Here is a 17,084-nt window from a genome sequence, read left to right as displayed (position 1 = left end):
TGGGCCTTCAAATAGAAAGTCTTATCAATATTTGTCCAGTTTAGGTAATCGTGCCTGAAATTTAGAAATCAATATAGGTTTTTAAACAGAAAAATCCAGGCTATCAAATAAAAAAATCCTTGAAAGCAGTTACTTTAACCAGGACGAAATCCAGGATTTTTTTCGAGGGAGGGGGTTAAAACAGTTTTTTTTGGGGGGGGAGTACAAAAAAATTACAAGATACATCAAGAATTTGTTAATATTCATTTTTCTAAAGTTATTACAAGTCAGAAAAGCAATTCGGGGAGGGTCCAAACCCCCTAATCTACCCCTCCTGTATATGGCCTTGAATTTAACCTTGCCAAACAGAAAGCAGGGTAAAACAACAGCCTCATTTCCTCTTACAGAATAAGATTTCCTCATCTCCTCTTCTCAACACCTCACTCTTTACGCTAAAGTTTTTTTTATTGTTTTTTAAAAAGTGAAGTTGTGAGAAAGAGTCAAACTTTAGCGTAAAGAGTGAGGTGTTGAGGGGGGACAACCCCTTTCATATACGGAATAATTTCTGTTCATTTTAAGTTTTAATGTCACTCCTTACTTGCAGTTAAAAAAAAACTTATTTTTTTATTTAATCAAACAGTTCGTGGTAACGAACTGTAGTAAGGAGCGACCCGGCTCAATAGTAAACGAAACTCTTAAAAACGGAATTTTGACGCTAAAATATACATCGGATTTTCATGCTGATTTTAAATATATAAATTTCATGAACTTTAGTCTTTGTCATCAAAAGTTACGAGCCTGGGAAAATTTGCAATATTTTGGAAAATAGGGGGGAAACACCCCGTAAAAGTCATAGAATCTTAACGAAAATCACACCATCGCATTCAGCGTATCAGAGAATCCTATGGCAAAAATGTGGAATTTCGTATTTTTTGCCAGAAGACAAATCACGGGTGCGGGTTTATTTGTTTGTTTTTTTTTTTTTTTTTCTTCTTTTCCCCAGGGGTCATGGTATCGACCAAGTGGTCCTAGAATATTGCAAGAGGGCTCATTCTAACGGAAATGAAAAGTTATAGTGCCCTTTTCAAGTAACCAAAAAAATTGGAGGGCACCTAGGCCCCCTCCCACGCTAATTTTTTCTCCAAAGTCAACGAATCGAAATTTTGAGATAGCCATTTTGTTCAGCATAGTCGAAAAACGTAATAACTATGTCTTTGGGAATGACTTAATCCCCCACAGTCCCTGGGGGAGGGGCTGCAAGTTACAAACTTTGACCAGTGTTTACATATAATAATCGTTTTTTTTTTCAGGTTTTGGGGGTGGGGCTGAGGGGAGGGGGCTATGTGAATAAATCTTTACTTGGAGAAATATGTCATGGGGGAAGAGAAATTCGATGAAAAGGGCGCAGGATTTTCTAAGACTACTATAAAAAAACAATTAAACAATAAACATGAAAAAGTTTTTTCAATTAAGGAGAAAGTGAGGAGCAGCATTGAAGCTTAAAACGAACAGAGATTATTACGCATATGAGGGGCTCTAAATATGCTTTAGCATAAATAGCGAGGTATTTAGGAGGAGATAAATACCTCGCTTTTTATGCTAAAGTATTTTTAGTAATTTCAACTATTTACTCTATGGCCTTTCTGATTCAGGGGTCATTCTTAAAGAATTGACACAAAACTTACGATTTAGTGTAAAGAGCGAGGCATTAACGAGGGTACAAACCCCCTTATATACATAATAAAAATATAAGAATATAAAAGTTTGTTACGTAAGTTAATTCTTAAGTTACGTATATTTCTTACTAATAGAAACGTTAGTTAAAAATTATAATTTATAGTTGCCTTTTTATGTAATCGAAAAATTGGAGGGCAACTAGGCCTCCTTCCCCACCCCTTATTTCTCAAAATCGTCTGATCAAAACTAAGAGAAAGCCATTTAGCCAAAAAAGGAATTAATATGCAAATTTCATTTTAGTAATCTGTTAATCTGATTCAATACAAAAAATTAAATAAGATTGGACAAGTCCTATGGTGGAGAGCCAAAATCAAACATGCATTAATTCAAAAACATTCAGAAATTAAATGAAAAAAACTAGTTTTTTTAACTGTAAGTAAGGAGCGACATTAAAACTTAAAACGAACAGAAATTACTCCGTATATGAAATGGGTTGTCCCCTCTTCAACGCCACGCTCTTTACGCTAAAGCTTTTAATTGTTTTAAAAAGTAGAATTGTGGCAAAGAGTCAAACTTTAGCGTAAAGACGTAAAGCTTTAATTGTAAAAGCGTAAAGCTTTTAATTGTTTTAAAAAGTAGAATTGTGGCAAAGAGTCAAACTTTAGCGTAAAGACGTAAAGCTTTAATTGTAAAAGCGTAAAGCTTTTAATTGTTTTAAAAAGTAGAATTGTGGCAAAGAGTCCAACTTTAGCGTAAAGAGCGAGACGTTGAAGAGGGGACAACCCATTTCAAATACGGAGTAATTTCTGTTCGTTTTAAGTTTTAATGTCGCTCCTTAATTACAGTTAAAAAAAACTAGTTTTTTTCATTTAATTACAGAAGGCACAGATAAATCAAATGATGCAATCGCATATGACATATTGGTCGAACTCGTCAAACCGCATATAACAATAACAAAACGTAACGTTTTTAGGAGTGTAAGGTAAAAGGTTACCTTTAATTTAAAACGTACTAAAAGTAGTACGAACGTAATCTTGATGGCAACTCTAATTGCAATAATCTATAAACAAAATTCTGTCGCCTTTCTATTTGGCTAATGTGGGGCTCCCACAGCCTTAATAAAGTTAATAAAGCTATCCACTAAGTCACCTTTGACTTTGTCAACAACGTCTACAAAGTTTAGCCAATAGCAGAATACTTGTGAAACATTTCAAATAAATCACAAACAAACAAGTGTCTACATATATAATAGTGCATACTTGTTTTGATATTTTGCTTGGCAAAGGAATATGGGCTAGACAAACAAGTCTTTTTATCTAAGCCTTAATTATCAAAAAGGAGATGGTTTCCTCAGATCTACGTCCTAACAATTCAGTTTTCTTTATGAAAAATTGCTGTAAAATAAAAATGGTAAAATTCTGCTGTGAACGAAACAAACGTCATGGTGCGCAATTTCATGAAAAACTATAGTAACTTTGATGACGCCGTGGGAGACCCGCAAAAGAGTTATTATATCCCTCTCAGTTTTAAATCTTCTCCCGACTAGAATTAAAAATGATTAATTATTTTACAAATTCGGAACACAAATAAGTAATAGGGGTGGGGCTAATATTTTTAACGTCGGCCATGTGGAACAAGTTTCGGTAAAAAAAAAAGAAAAGCCATCGTTAAATATAATCGCGACGCGAAATGTACCCTGACAGATACTAAAATGGTTTAAAACCACTCAGTTGCACCAGTGACGCACAGGAACTAGAAAGTGGGTGATAATTTAGAATGTGGGTGGACGCGACACGTGTTGCTGCAGCTGGAGCCAATCTGCGTCATTGTTAGCGTCACCCAAGGAAAAAATGATTCCTGTTTCTCATCTTCCATTTTTCCATACTTCTTTAGTCAGTGTATCACAGTAGAGGGAATTTAATATATATGTTGTGCCGCAGTGCATAAAACAAAAACGCAAAAAAGTAAGGTAAAGAATATTGGACTTTTCAAAGTACCAAGGACAGTGAACATGAAATTTCTAGATTAAGTTAAAAATTAGGATAAATCATAAATATAATTGTGGATAAATTTTGAATGGCTTTCTAGTTAGTGTTTGAATTTTTGCTTCAGAGCGTTGCCAAATTTAGCTAACTTTACCTATTAATCTTGACCGTTCAATGCGGCAACACTGATAAAAATATGGTACTGCCCTAGAAACTGATTGTGAAACAGTTAAAATAGAAATCTCAGAAAATTTTAGTTATTTGGTATTGATAAACCTAAAACAGACTACTTGAATGAAAATAAACATAAGGTGAAAGCAAACGATTTTGTTTGTTTGTTTTGGTGTCCTTGGTTCTTTGTGTATAATATCATGTCAATAGATTGTTTGATACCCTGACGACAAACTCCAAGCAGGAAACCCGATTTTTTACTTCTTTGAAACATACTTTGCTGTAGAAATGAATTTGAGCAGACTTTTAAAAGAGTGTTCGTGTTGTGAGCAAATCAGACTCCCAGGAGAATGCAAAGCCAGACCATTTTTACAAGCATCAGAAATAGAATTATTAGAGCTAATCGGAAAAGTTACCAATACCCTCGATATTGAGGAGCTGTTCGTATTCCCAAGAGTTATCAAGAAAATTGGAGACCAAGAAGCACACGGTTTTGAAGCAGAATATATGATTTACGAGGAATTGAAAAGATCAAATCTTCACATGTATGTCTTTTACAGCCTTAAAACTAAGAAAAACGAAGAATTGGGGGATTTTCTGCTGATAACAAAATCCTCAATAATTATTATAGACGTGAAATCATTTAAACTGGTTGATAACCCAACAAAAGAGGATATCAAAAAGTTCAAAAAAAAACTGTCTGACTATGAAGCCCAAGAAAGCCGTGTTATTGCTGATGTTAAAAGTTTTTTGACTAGTCATGACTGTAAGTGCGATGCTTCTATGATTCGCTATTTTAAGTTGTTTCCAAATACGAAGAAAACCCAAATATACAAGCAAACAGATCATATGCCCCAGAACGTATTATTTAAAGAAGATTATTTACAAACAATTACCAAGCTGAGTTCGATCAAAGTGAAGTCTGATGAAGATACTGAATATACCTTGAGGACACTTTTAGCATGGTGAGTAATCTTTACTTTCGACTTTTTAATTTCACTAAAACGAAATTACAGCTTTCTTCCTACTGTCCATCTCCTTCAGCAAAAGCATCAAAAAAAGGGTCAGAAGATGTAATATTTTGATATGCTGGAAAATATTGTGAAACCAGAAGCTACACTATATCAATGTTTTATTATTTATTATTTTTTCCCAGGGGCACATCATATGAAAGGAGTTGTTGTCGTATAAACTTCGGAGGGAGCTCATTCGATTGGATTCGAAGGTTCTTGTGCAGGGGGCAACTAGTCCTCCCACGTCCTCTTTTCTCCATACGCATCCGATCAAAATTTTGAGGTAGTCATTTTCTTCAAAATAGTCCAAAGATCAGATAATAAAAACTCCAGGGTTAACAAACCCCCAGAGCCCGGGGGCTAGTGTTGTAAGTTCTGCCCCCGGGGCAATTATGTTTTTTTTGGAAGTGGTGGTTGCATAAACTTCATAAGGGGGCTCATTCGATTGGAAATCAGAAGTTATAGTGCTCCTTTTAAGATGCAAAAGTAACTTGAGGTCAATTAATCCCTTACACCCTCTTTTTCCAAAATGCATCCGATCAAAATTTTGAAATAGTCATTATGCTCAAAATGCTTCAAAAATCTGAAAACAAAAATTCAAAAACAGGGTAGGTGTTTTAAGCTATGCCACGAAGGCACACAAGGTGTTTATGGAGAGATTAGTCGTATACACTTTGGAGGAGACTCATTTGATTGAAAATTGAAAGTTTTAGTTCCCTTTTTAAGATTCAAAAGTGATCCGAGGACAACAAGCCCCCCATGCCTTCTTCCTCCTAGTACGCTTCCTGTTAAAATTTCGAGGTAGCAATTTTGTTCGAAATAGTCCAAAGATCATATAAAAATGCTTCCAGGGCTTACACAACCCCCTAGAGCCTGAGGGCGACGATATAAGTTGTGCCTCGGGGCATACAAGGTTCTTATAGAAGGGATGGTCGTATAAACTTTGGAGGTGGTTCATTTGATTGAAAATTGAAAGTTCTAGTTCCTTTTTAAGAGTAAAAAGGGATCTTAAGGCAACTACCCCCCCACGATCTTTTTTTCTCAAATGCATCCGATAAAAATGTTGTGATAGTTATTTTGTTCAAAGTAGTCCAAAGATCACATAACAATGCCTCTAGGGTTGACAAAACCCCTCAGAGCCCCGGGGGAAGTGTTGTAAGTTATGCATCGCGGGCATATAAGGTTCTTATGGAAGGGCTGGTCGTATAAACTTTGTAGGAGGCCCATTTGATTGGTATTGGAAAGTTCTAGTTCCCTTTTTAGAGTCAAAATTGATCGGAGGTCAGTTGGCTCCCTCATACCCTCTTTTCCCCAAATGTATCCAATCGAAATTTTGAGATAGCCATTTTGTTCAAAAAACTCCTAAGATCAAATAACAGTGCCTTTGGGATAAGAATTGTAAGTTATACCCTAGGGCATATAGGGTATTTATGGAAGTGGTAGTCGTATAAATTTTCACACCCATAGGAGGGGGGCTCATACTCACTCACTTACTTACACTCACTCAAAGTCACTTACTCACTCTCTCTCAAACTCACGCTCGCACGTATTTACATTTTTTTTATATGCTGTTAATTTTGATAGCCTAGATCCTTTATGCTTCGCAAACTTTAACCTACAACTGGATGCGAACATTTTAAAACTTTTAAATACGTAAAAACTTTACTTTTTAAGAATAATAGCGTAAAAATTCACCTGTCTCACCCCCCTCTCTCCAAAGACTAGAAGATAAATATTTTGGCAGGAAGAAAGTTGAAACTTTCAAGAGATTTTGAAGTGATGTTGAAATACATCAAAATACACTAATTAGAATTAATAAAGAAGAATTGGAAATTTTCATTATTAAACCTAAGACATGAAAACTGTAGAAATATTCCTTTTGTAAACCAATAAGAAACTTAGGTGATAAAAACGAAGAAGAATTAATTTAAAAAGAAATTCGATAAAAAACAGGTTATTCAAGGAAAATTAAAGTGGCTCATTAAACTCAGGGCCAGCAGAAATAAATTCCTATAATAGTTCAAATTAAAAGATACTACGTCTATAAAATTTTTCAAAAAAGCGCATTTGCAATGTCTCGAGAACGGCTAAGGGTGTTAAGCTGAAGCTTGAAACTAAGCGTAGGCCTATGTTAACGGGAATAATAAAGAGTGATTGGAAGACTACATGCCCCTTCTTACCTTTGACACTTTAGATGCCCCCTTCCTTCAATACTGATCAAAATTTTGTAAAAGCAATTTTATTCAAAATAGGCAAAAGATCTAGCAACTATGCCTCCGGGGATGCAATGCCCCCAAAACCCCCAGTGTAATGATTGCAAATTACACAATTTAACCTTTTTTGATTGTAGGATTTTTTTTTGGGCAAACGGGGAATGTTTGATCCTGATCGTGTGTGAAAAAGTTATGTGTACGAAGGCGTAGTTTCGGGGAATGCAGCGCTGAGGGCATTAAGTTAAAACCTCCAGGACATGTTGAGAGGGATTTTTAAAAATAGTTTGTTGAAATGGATGTTGAAAAAGAAATAATGATTTAAGTTTTAATTTTATTCACAGACACTTCATGTAGATATCATTTAGGTGGTCGTATAAATTCCAGAGGGGGCTCATTGGATTGGAAATGGAAGTTTTACTTCTCTTTTTACTAGTCCAAAGTGATCGGAAGCAAAAAGCCCCCACCACGTCCTTATCCCCAAATGGACCCGATCAAAATTTTGAGAAAGCAATTCTGTTAAAAATAGTCCAAAGGTCAAATAACAATGCTTCTGGGGTTGACACAACCTTCGGGACAAGGACTGTAAGTTATGCAATCAATCCTTTGTCAACTAATAAGGTTCTTATGGAAGGGGATTTTAAATCCAAAGTTCTTGTTCCCTTTTTAAGAATCGAGAGTGATCAGAAGGCCCCCGCCCTTTCCCCAAATACTTTCGATCGAAATTTCGAGATAGCCATTTTGTTCAAAATGGTGCTAATGTCAAATAACCATGTTTCCGGGTTTGATAACCCCCAAGCACTCAAGGCAAGGACTATAGTTATGCTAATTGCTCATTGTAACATATAAGGTTTGTATGTAAGGGTGGTTTTATAAATCTTAAAGGGGGCTCATTTAATTTTAAATCAAAAGTTTAGTGCCATCTTTTAGAGTCGAGAGTGATGTGAGAATAACAAGGTCCCTCAAACTTTTACGCCTTTTTTTTCCCAAAATTATCTGATCAAATTTTGAAATAGCCTCTTTTTTCGAAATAGTCCCAAAGTTAAACAACAATAACTCAGTGGTAGGCAAATCCTCTAGAGTGCCCTTGGTAAGGGCTGTGACTTATGCAAGTTGCCCATTGTCAACTTGTAACGTTTAACGTTATGGAAGGGGTAGTCGTAGTAACTTTGGAGTGGTTTCATTCAACATGAAATTGAAAGTTCTAGTTCCTTTTTGAAGAGACAAAAGCGATCAAAGGGCAACTAGCCCCGCCCCTACATACCCCCCTTTTCCCCAAATGCATCTGGTCAAAAATTTCAGATAGCCATTTTGTTCAAAAGTCCAAAGGCCAAATTTTTACGCTTCCAGTGTTGAAACCACCCCTCGCCCACAGTTTAAAGGCTGTAAGTTAAAGCTTTGTTTACTTTTGATTTTCGTTTAATAAATCAAACTCAAAACGACCAAAAATTAGCTTATTATTAAAGAATAAATGAAACCCAAAACGGGCAGAAATTAAATGAAGAATCAGAGCAAATAAACATACAGCAGGTACTAATACAAAAGAATAAATAAATATTAAAACGAGTAAAACTCAAATTGAATCTGCAAACCAAACTTAAAACGAACGAAAATCACGACAGACAACAGTTTGGCTACTGTCCTCTTCGTTAACTGAAAAAGTCTAAAACCTACTGCGTCATTGGCGCTTTGCTGAAAACTATTAGCCTAAGTGTCTTGAACAGTCTTCGAAAGGACTAATAAAATTAATACGAACGTTTGATATAAAAATAGTAATTGCTGAAAGCTCATCAGTTCAAGGTTCTATTTCATTTTAATCTTTTATTTTTATTTTCAGTGTTGCAATAAATACAAAAGAAAATATTAGTAATATAGTTTGTTTTGATTCTTCTGGTACTTGATTTCCTTGGTACTTTAAACAAAACAAGTAAATTAATAGAATGAAAAAAACTGATAAATTATTTGATATGCTGAAAAAGTTAGATTAGTGGAGTCCCCCCCCCATATGGATACCCGATCTAACCTTTCCTTTTCTGTCTCCTTCGTCTCGTTTATTAAATATTAATTTAAAAGAAATCCACAAAATAAGGTTTTCAAAGAAAAGTAAAGACCTCTATTAAACCAAATATGAACAGTGACAAACTCAAATAATTTCCCAAGCGTAAAACTACCGCATATCACCATCCACTCAAAACGAACAGAAATTACAAGAAACAACCGAGTCAAACTCAAAACGAGCAAAAATTAACATTAGTAGAGCTGAAAACCCACATTCCTTGTCAAGACTAGGACATAACTTGCACTTCACTGAAACAAAAACAATACAAAAACAAATGATCATGGAATATCAGCTTAATATATACATATACTGATGTTTATTCCTGAAAGTCTTAATAATTTTTTGTTTATTAAATTCAAGAAATTGAAAATGTTTTTTATGTATTTTGCTTTCAGCAAAGTTTTCTCAGGCGCATTTGGGGTAAAAAGGACGTGAAGGGGGTATTAGTGGCCCTTTGACCATTTTGATTCTTAAAAACGCCCTTAGAACTTCTGATTTGCAATCAAATGAACCCCCTCCGAAGTTTATGCGACCACCCTTTAAATAAAAACCTTATATGACCCAGGGACATAACTTTAAACCCAACCCTTGCCCTGAGGGCTGGGGGGGGGTCGTCATTCTCAAAGACATAATTACTGGACCGTTAAATTACGCTGAACAGAATGGCTATCTCAAAATCTTGATTAACTGTGTTTGGGGAAATGGGGGGAGCTGGTTGCCCTCCAGTCACTCCCAGCTATTAAAAAGAGTGCTAGCCCTTCGGGAGGGGTAGGGAATATTTGCAGGACTGGATATAAAACTTTGACACTTCTAAGCCCAATTGTTTTTGCCGCATTCATATCATCCATAATGTAAGCTGTAGGTGCAAGCCATTGCGGAAGGGATCCTAGGATTCTTATGATGCAGATGGCCCGGGAGGTAAGTGTGCCTACCCCCTTTGTGGGGAGTATACGGGGAACCTGGAACATTTTTTTTAGTAATTGCTAAAGTCTGAAGAATTTAAAGAATAGTTGTTTTTGGCGTGGGGGATCCACCACGACTCCCAGGTATCTTGGAGACCTCTTCTGGGGAACTAATTATTGTGGTTCAAGGTTTTATAGGAAATAGCCGTGTTTTAAACTTGCATCATAGAAGGGAGAGTAAATTTTCATTAAGAAAATAATCTTTATGATGACAATTTATTTTATCGCAAAATAACATCACTTATGATGAAAATTTGAGAATGAAAGAATTTAAAGTCGGGGGTATCAAGTAAATTTAAGAAACCAATAAGGTATCGGAAATAAGTTTAATACATTAGTAGATAGCAACACATAAATACAGGTACGCATTATACATTATTTTGTAAGTAGGACTAATTATCTTGAAAGCCAATTGATGAACCCTTCCTCTTGTTTTTTTGTTTTTGTTTTTTCTCTCTCTTTTTTTCGGGTGAAGATGGAATAATATAACCCTAAGCTATATGAAAAACTTTTGAACTTTGTAGGTTCGCATTAACTTATGTGCTTATTTGCTAAATAAGGTCAATCTGAAAAAATAAAGATAACAAGCTGAAAGTAAGATTAAACTGAACATCTATAAACGAAGCTATCTAGTGATTGATTGTTTTGCGTAAGTTTAAAAATATTTGTTGACATATATTTAAAAGAATCAATTTGTTTGCCAATTCCAAAAATGCAAACTACCAACTGGGAAAAGTTTTACGTTTGCGATTGTCATAGATAGTTGAGTTTCGGTGACTAAGATATGCTGAAGAAGATTATAAAAATTTTAATGATACACAAGCGATCGTGAAAAGTAGCTGAGTTTGGTGAACGAAGTTTACCAGAATAAATGCATAGGAGAAGGTAATCTTTATTTAAGAATCCTTTTTTGAACTAGACAAAGTAAGACAAAAAGAGAAGCGCAGTTCTATTTCTCATTCTACTTTCTTTTTTTATTATTGCTTTCTACTACCTTCTATTTTTTATTCTCTTTCCTAGTATGCCCTTCGCTACCGTGCCAATCGCACACCAGCTGTCTTCCCCTCCCTTGCCCATTGCCTGGATATGGCCTTAGGCTACATAGACATTGTTCTTATCAAACAGTTCGTGGTAACGAACTGTAGTAAGAAGCAACCTGGCTCAATAGTAAACGAAACTCTAAAAAACGGAATTTTAATGCTAAAAGCAAAAGTTATGAGCCTAATAAAATTTGCCTTATTTTGGAAAATAGGAGGAAACACCCCCTAAAAGTCATAGAATCTTAACGAAAATCACACCATCGCATTTAGCGTATCAGAGAACTCTACTGCATAAACTTCAAGCTCCTATCTAGAAAAATGTGGAATTTCGTATTTTTTGCCAGAAGATTGCCAGAAGACAGATTACGGGTGCGTGTTTATTTGTTTTTTGTTTTTGTTTTTTTTTCCCAGGGGTCATCGTATCGATCTAGTGGTCCTAGAATGTTTCAAGAGGGCTCATTCTAACGGAAACGAAAAGTTCTAGTGTCCTTTTTAAGTGACCAAAAATTTGGAGGGCACCTAGGCCCCCTCCCACGATCATTTTTTTCCCAAAGTCAACGGATCAAAATTTTGAGATAGCCACTTTGTTCCGCATAGTCGAAAACCATAATTACTATGTCTTTGGGGATGACTTACTCCCCTCAGTTCCTGGGGGAGGGGCTGCAAGTTACAAACTTTGACCAGTGTTTACATACAGTAATGGTTATTGGGAAGTGTACAGACGTTTTCAGGGGGATTCTTTTGGTTTGGGGGGTGGGATTGAGAGGAGGGGGCTATGTGGGAGGATATTTCCTTGGAGGAATATGTCATGGGGAAGATAAATTCAATGAAAAGGGTGCGGGATTTTCTAGCATTACTATAAAAAAAAACAATGAAAAAATAAACATGAAAAAGTTTTTTCAATTGAAAGTAAGGAGTAGCATTAAAACTTAAAACGAACGGAGATTATTACGCATATGAGGGGCTCTAAAAATACTTTAGCATAAAGAGCGAGTTATTTAGGAGTAGATAAATACCTCGTTCGTTATGCTAAAGTATTTTTAGTAATTTCAACTGTTTATTCTACGGCCTTTCTGATTCAGGGGTCATTCTGAAAAAAGTGGGACACAAATTAAGATTTAGCGTTAAGAGCGAGGTATTAACGAGGGGACAAACCCCCTCATATACATAATAAAAATATAAGAATATAAAAGTTTGTTACGTAAGTTAATTCTTCAGTTAGTATATTTTTACTAATAAAAACATTCGTTAAAAATTAAAAGTTCTAATTGCCTTTTTAAGTAACCGAAAAATTGGAGGGCAACTAGGCCTCCTTCCCCACCCTTATTTCTCAAAATCGTCTGACCAAAACTAAGAGAAATCCATTTAGCCAAAAAAATAATTAATATGCAAATTTCATTTGAATAATTTATGTGCGGAGAGCCAAAATCAAACATGCATTAATAAAATAAAAACGTCTAGAAATTAAATAAAAAAACTAGTTTATTTAACTGTAAGTAAGGAGTGACATTAAAACTTAAAACGAACAGAAATTACTCCGTATATGAAATGGGTTGTCCCCTCCGCAATCCCCTCGCTCTTTACGCTAAAGTTTGACTCTTTGCCACAGTTCTACTTTTTAAAGCAATTAAAAACTTAAGCGTAAAGAGCGAGGCGTTGAGGAGGGGACAACCCAATTCATATACGGAGTAATTTCTGTTCGTTTTAAGTTTTAATGTCGCTCCTTACTTTCAGTTAAAAAAACTAGTTTGTTTTATTTAATCACTTTCCAAGATCGAAATTTTGACCGAAATTTTGCACTTGGACTGAACTGGCATTGGTCAATCCTTGTCCTGGACTCCCTGCGCGCGCGAAGCTCTGAGCCTCCTTTTAAGAGCCAGTGGGGCTTTTCTGGTGAGGTTAGTTTTGTCTGGGCTAGGCTGTCGGATTGCAAAAGACAAAATTTTTGGCTTTGCAAAAAAAAAAAAAAGTAACTCCACCAATGGTCCTAAAACCAGAAAGATAGCTTACAAAACTGAATTTACTGTTGTGACCGTAATTTAATAACGTTTTCTCCCGTGGCAACTATCTATCATATCCTATTCCCTCTACAATGCCTGGATATAATCCCAGACTACATACACAATTTGTGGTCATGGTTAAAGATATGGAGCTATTTTTAGATTTTAATGCTTTTTCAATCCATGTTGTCTTCATAAGTATTTTAAGTATAATGAATCTTCTCAATTCTGGTAAGGATAAAATCCCAGTTACTTGTCTAAGGGGGGTGTATCAAATACCATGTAGTTGTGGAAATTATGACATCGGTCGAATCCACCAAAATTTAAGGACAAGGTTACAGCAACACAAAGAAAGTATTGAAAAAGTATTAAAATCGAAAATAGCTCCATATCTTTCGAGTCAGCTTTAATCAATCATATTTTTGAAAATCCGAACCATTACGTTCTATTTGATGAAACAATTCCAATTAGCAATGACGTAGGAATCAAACAAACTGTCCGCGAGGCAATCGAAATCAAACGAAACAATAATACATCCCTAAATAGAGACTTGGGTGAATACACACTCAGTCCTATGTACACAAAATTAACTATAGAAAATAATCTAATTCAAAATAAAACAAAAATAGGAATCAATAAAAACAAGCCCAATCCCAAAAGAACTACCAGATTAGCTACAGAGAAGGCAAACATCAAGGAGGCACACTCGTGCCTCTATAAAGAGGCGACACACGACAATGTTAAGCGATCTTCGGTTCCAGTGGTCGCAGAGGGATGGGGAGGGATGCATTTCGTAGCCCGAGCTCCAACTAAGAAACCTGCAAAATTTCATCCCCCTCCAACTTTTCCTTCATGGGGAAAATCTGGCCGAAAGTTTCGACCCGTCAACCCCAGCCCTCCTTTAACGTTGTCCGATCGGGCTGAAATTCACAAGTTAAGGTCCCCTAGGGCCCAGGAGCTTATTCGCGAAATTTCAGCTTGATCGGATATCTCCTTCCTCTGTTTTCCAGAAACCGCGCATAGCCACTTAAAATTCATTTACTTTTTTTTCTAGACGCCTACAGGTCACATCCGACATCGGATCTGGGTGTACGAAGACTCATTCGATGTGGAATTCTCCGAGTAATTTTCCTGGAAAGTTTCGTAGGAAAATCTTAACCCCCCGAAAGTTTCGACCCTCCACCACCCCCCCCCCTTTTAACGTTGTCCGATCGGGCTGAAATTCACAAGTTAAGGTCCCCTACGGCCCAGGAGCTTATCCGCGAAATTTTAGCTCGATCCGATAACTCCTTCCCTGTTTTCCAGAAACCACTCATTAGCTATTTAATTAACGGATTTCTCTCCATAAGAGCCCATGTTAATTTGAAATTTTTAAAAGTTATTGAGAAGTTATATTTACACACATGCAAGTTATTAGCTCAGTTGGTAGAGCGTGAGACTTTTAATCCTCGGGTCAAGGGTTCAAGTCCCTTACGGGCGGTTTTTTTTCACAACATCAAAAAAAATTTGATAACACCTGGACAGCTTATCATTTGAGAGATAACAGAATATTAGCTTCTTATGAGCAAAAGAAACATTTCGGTCATTCTATCTATTTTTTTTCTATTTTATACAATGATTTAAAAGCGGGGGGGGGGGGGCAGCCACCCAAGTTCCTCTCCTAATTCCTGTACGAGGAGTACAGGAATTATTAAATTACATCCACCATGGATTGTAGAAAAACGTACAGAAATAATATGAAAAAAACTTCGTTTTCTTAAAGAGTTAAAGAGGCTGCGTCCCAAAGTCGAACCTTAAAACGTACAGGAATTAGAAGAGGCAGTCGGGGGGCTGCCGCCCCCCAAACCCCCAGCTTTTAAAGACTCTTTTGTACAGGTTTTTTGTCTTTTTGCTAACCCCCCGCTCTTGGCTTCGGAAAGGCCCTCTTTTAATTAACAAAAAATTGAAATGAATGAATAATGGAATAACTTCGAAAAATGTTAAACACAAGAGGACAGGAGAACCATTGCGCCGAAACTAGTAATTAGTAACAATGAAGTCCCCCCACAAAAAAAAACCTGTACAAAAGAGTCTTTAAAAGCGGGGGGTTTGGGGGGCGGCAGCCCCCCAACTGCCTCTTCTAATTCCTGTACGTTTTAAGGTTCGACTTTGGGACGCAGCCTCTTTAACTCTTTAAGAAAACGAAGTTTTTTTTCATATTATCGCAATAAGAAATTATTCCAATTTGTAATAAATAGAGCTAGTGAAATGAATGAACCCTTTTAGCTTGTAAAATGTTAACTTTTATTACACAGTCTTGGCGGAACTTTTTGTGAAGAAGTAATGATGCCTAGGCTATTTTAAAAAATGGATTTTTAACCAAGAACTTTTATTGTAAGTATGTTATTGTTTATTATTTTCTTTACTGAAGATGGCCCTTAGATAAAGGGCCGAAATATTCAAATAGTTTTTGTACGTTCACTGTCTTGGGAAAAATTCCTCACTATTCTCTCTTCTGTATTTGTATTAAATAAAAAAAACAACTTTTTTTAAATGAAAGTAAGGAGCAACATTAAAACTTAAAACGAACAGAAATTACTTCGTATATGAAGTGGGCTTTTCCTCTTCAACGCCTCGCTCTTTACGCTAAAGTTTGACTCTTTCTCTTAACTCTATTTTTAAAACAGTAAGAAACTTTAGCGTAAAGAGCGGAGCGTTGAGGAGGAAAATCCCCTTTCATATACAGAGTAATTTCTGTTCGTTTTAAGTTTTAATGTTACTCCTTACTTTCATTTAAAAAAACTTGTTTTTTTATATTTAATTTCTGGACGTTTTTGAATTAATGCATGTTTTGATCTTGGCTCTCCGCACATAAATAATTAAAACGAAATTTGAATATTAATTAATTGCAATTAATCGGAAGATTTTGAGAAAAAAGGAGCGAGGGAGGAGGCCTAGTTGCCCTCCAATTTTTGATTACTTAAAAAAGCAACTACAACTTTTAATTTTTTACTAACGTTTTCATTGGTAAAAAATATACGTAACTTACGAATTAATTTACGTAACGAACTTCTATATTCGTATGTTTTTATTGCGTGTATGAGGGGGTTCAACCCTCTTCGATACCTCGCTCTTTACCCTAAAGCTTAAATTTTGTCCCAGTTCCTTAACATTGAGCACTGAATCACAAAGGCCGTAGAATAAATAGTTGAAATTACTAAAAATAATTTAACGTAAAGAGCGAGGTATAAAGAGGAGGTAAGCCCCTAATATGCGTAATAATTTTTGTTCGTTTTAATTTTTAATGCTGCTCCTTACTTTCAGTAGAAAAAAACTTTTCATATTTATTTTTTTATTGTTTTTTCAAATAATGCTAGAAAATCCTGTGCCCCCTTCGTTGAAATTCTCTTCCCCCATGAAACGTTTCTCCATGGGAATATCCTCCCACGTAACCCCCCCTCAAATCTCCCCCCTAAACAAAAAAATCCCCCTGAAAACGTCTGTACACTTCCCAGTAACCATTACTATATGTAAACACAGGTCAAAGTTTGTAACTTGCAGCCCCTCCCATTGGGACTGCGCGGGGAGTAAGTCGTCCCTAAAGACATGGTTATTAGGTTTTGCGACTATGGTGAATAAATGGCTATCTCAGAATTTTGATCGGGTGACTTTTGGGAAAAAATACCGTAGGAGGGGGCCTAGGTGCCCTCCTATTTTTTTGGTCACTTAAAAAGGGAACTTGAACTTTTAATTTCCGTTAGAATGAGCCGTCTCGCGACATTCTTGGACCACTTAGTCGATACGATCACCCCTGGGAAAAAAAACAACAAACAGACAAAAAAAAAAAAATACAATAAACACGCATCCGTGATCTGTCTTCTGGCAAAAAATGTGAAATTTCACATTTTTGTAGATAGGAGCTTGAAACTTTTACAACAAGGTTCTCAGATACGCTGAACCTGATGGTGGGATTTTCGTTAACGTTGTATGACTTTTAGGGGATGTTTCC

The 17,084-nt window shown here is 36.0% G+C and overlaps 1 protein-coding gene across 3 annotated transcripts in view; it reads left to right on the top strand.

Moving 5' to 3' along the window:
• Positions 1–3,507: 3,507 nt before the first annotated feature.
• LOC136037181 (uncharacterized) overlaps positions 3,508–17,084 on the top strand; it is a 53,336-nt gene continuing 39,759 nt past the window's right edge. Inside the window, exons 1-2 of one of the 3 annotated variants that reach the window (XM_065719744.1) lie at positions 3,508–3,625; positions 4,023–4,777. In XM_065719744.1, the coding sequence (XP_065575816.1) occupies positions 4,101–4,777 (677 nt within the window). In that variant the 5' untranslated portion in view covers positions 3,508–3,625; positions 4,023–4,100. Of the gene's footprint in view, positions 4,778–17,084 lie in introns of all 3 variants that reach the window. The other 2 variants (XM_065719754.1, XM_065719737.1) reach the window with 2 other exon arrangements.

The sequence above is a fragment of the Artemia franciscana genome, chromosome 2, assembly GCF_032884065.1.
Source record: "Artemia franciscana chromosome 2, ASM3288406v1, whole genome shotgun sequence".
Lineage (NCBI taxonomy): Eukaryota > Metazoa > Arthropoda > Branchiopoda > Anostraca > Artemiidae > Artemia > Artemia franciscana.
This window is presented reverse-complemented; position numbering and strand designations above follow the sequence as displayed.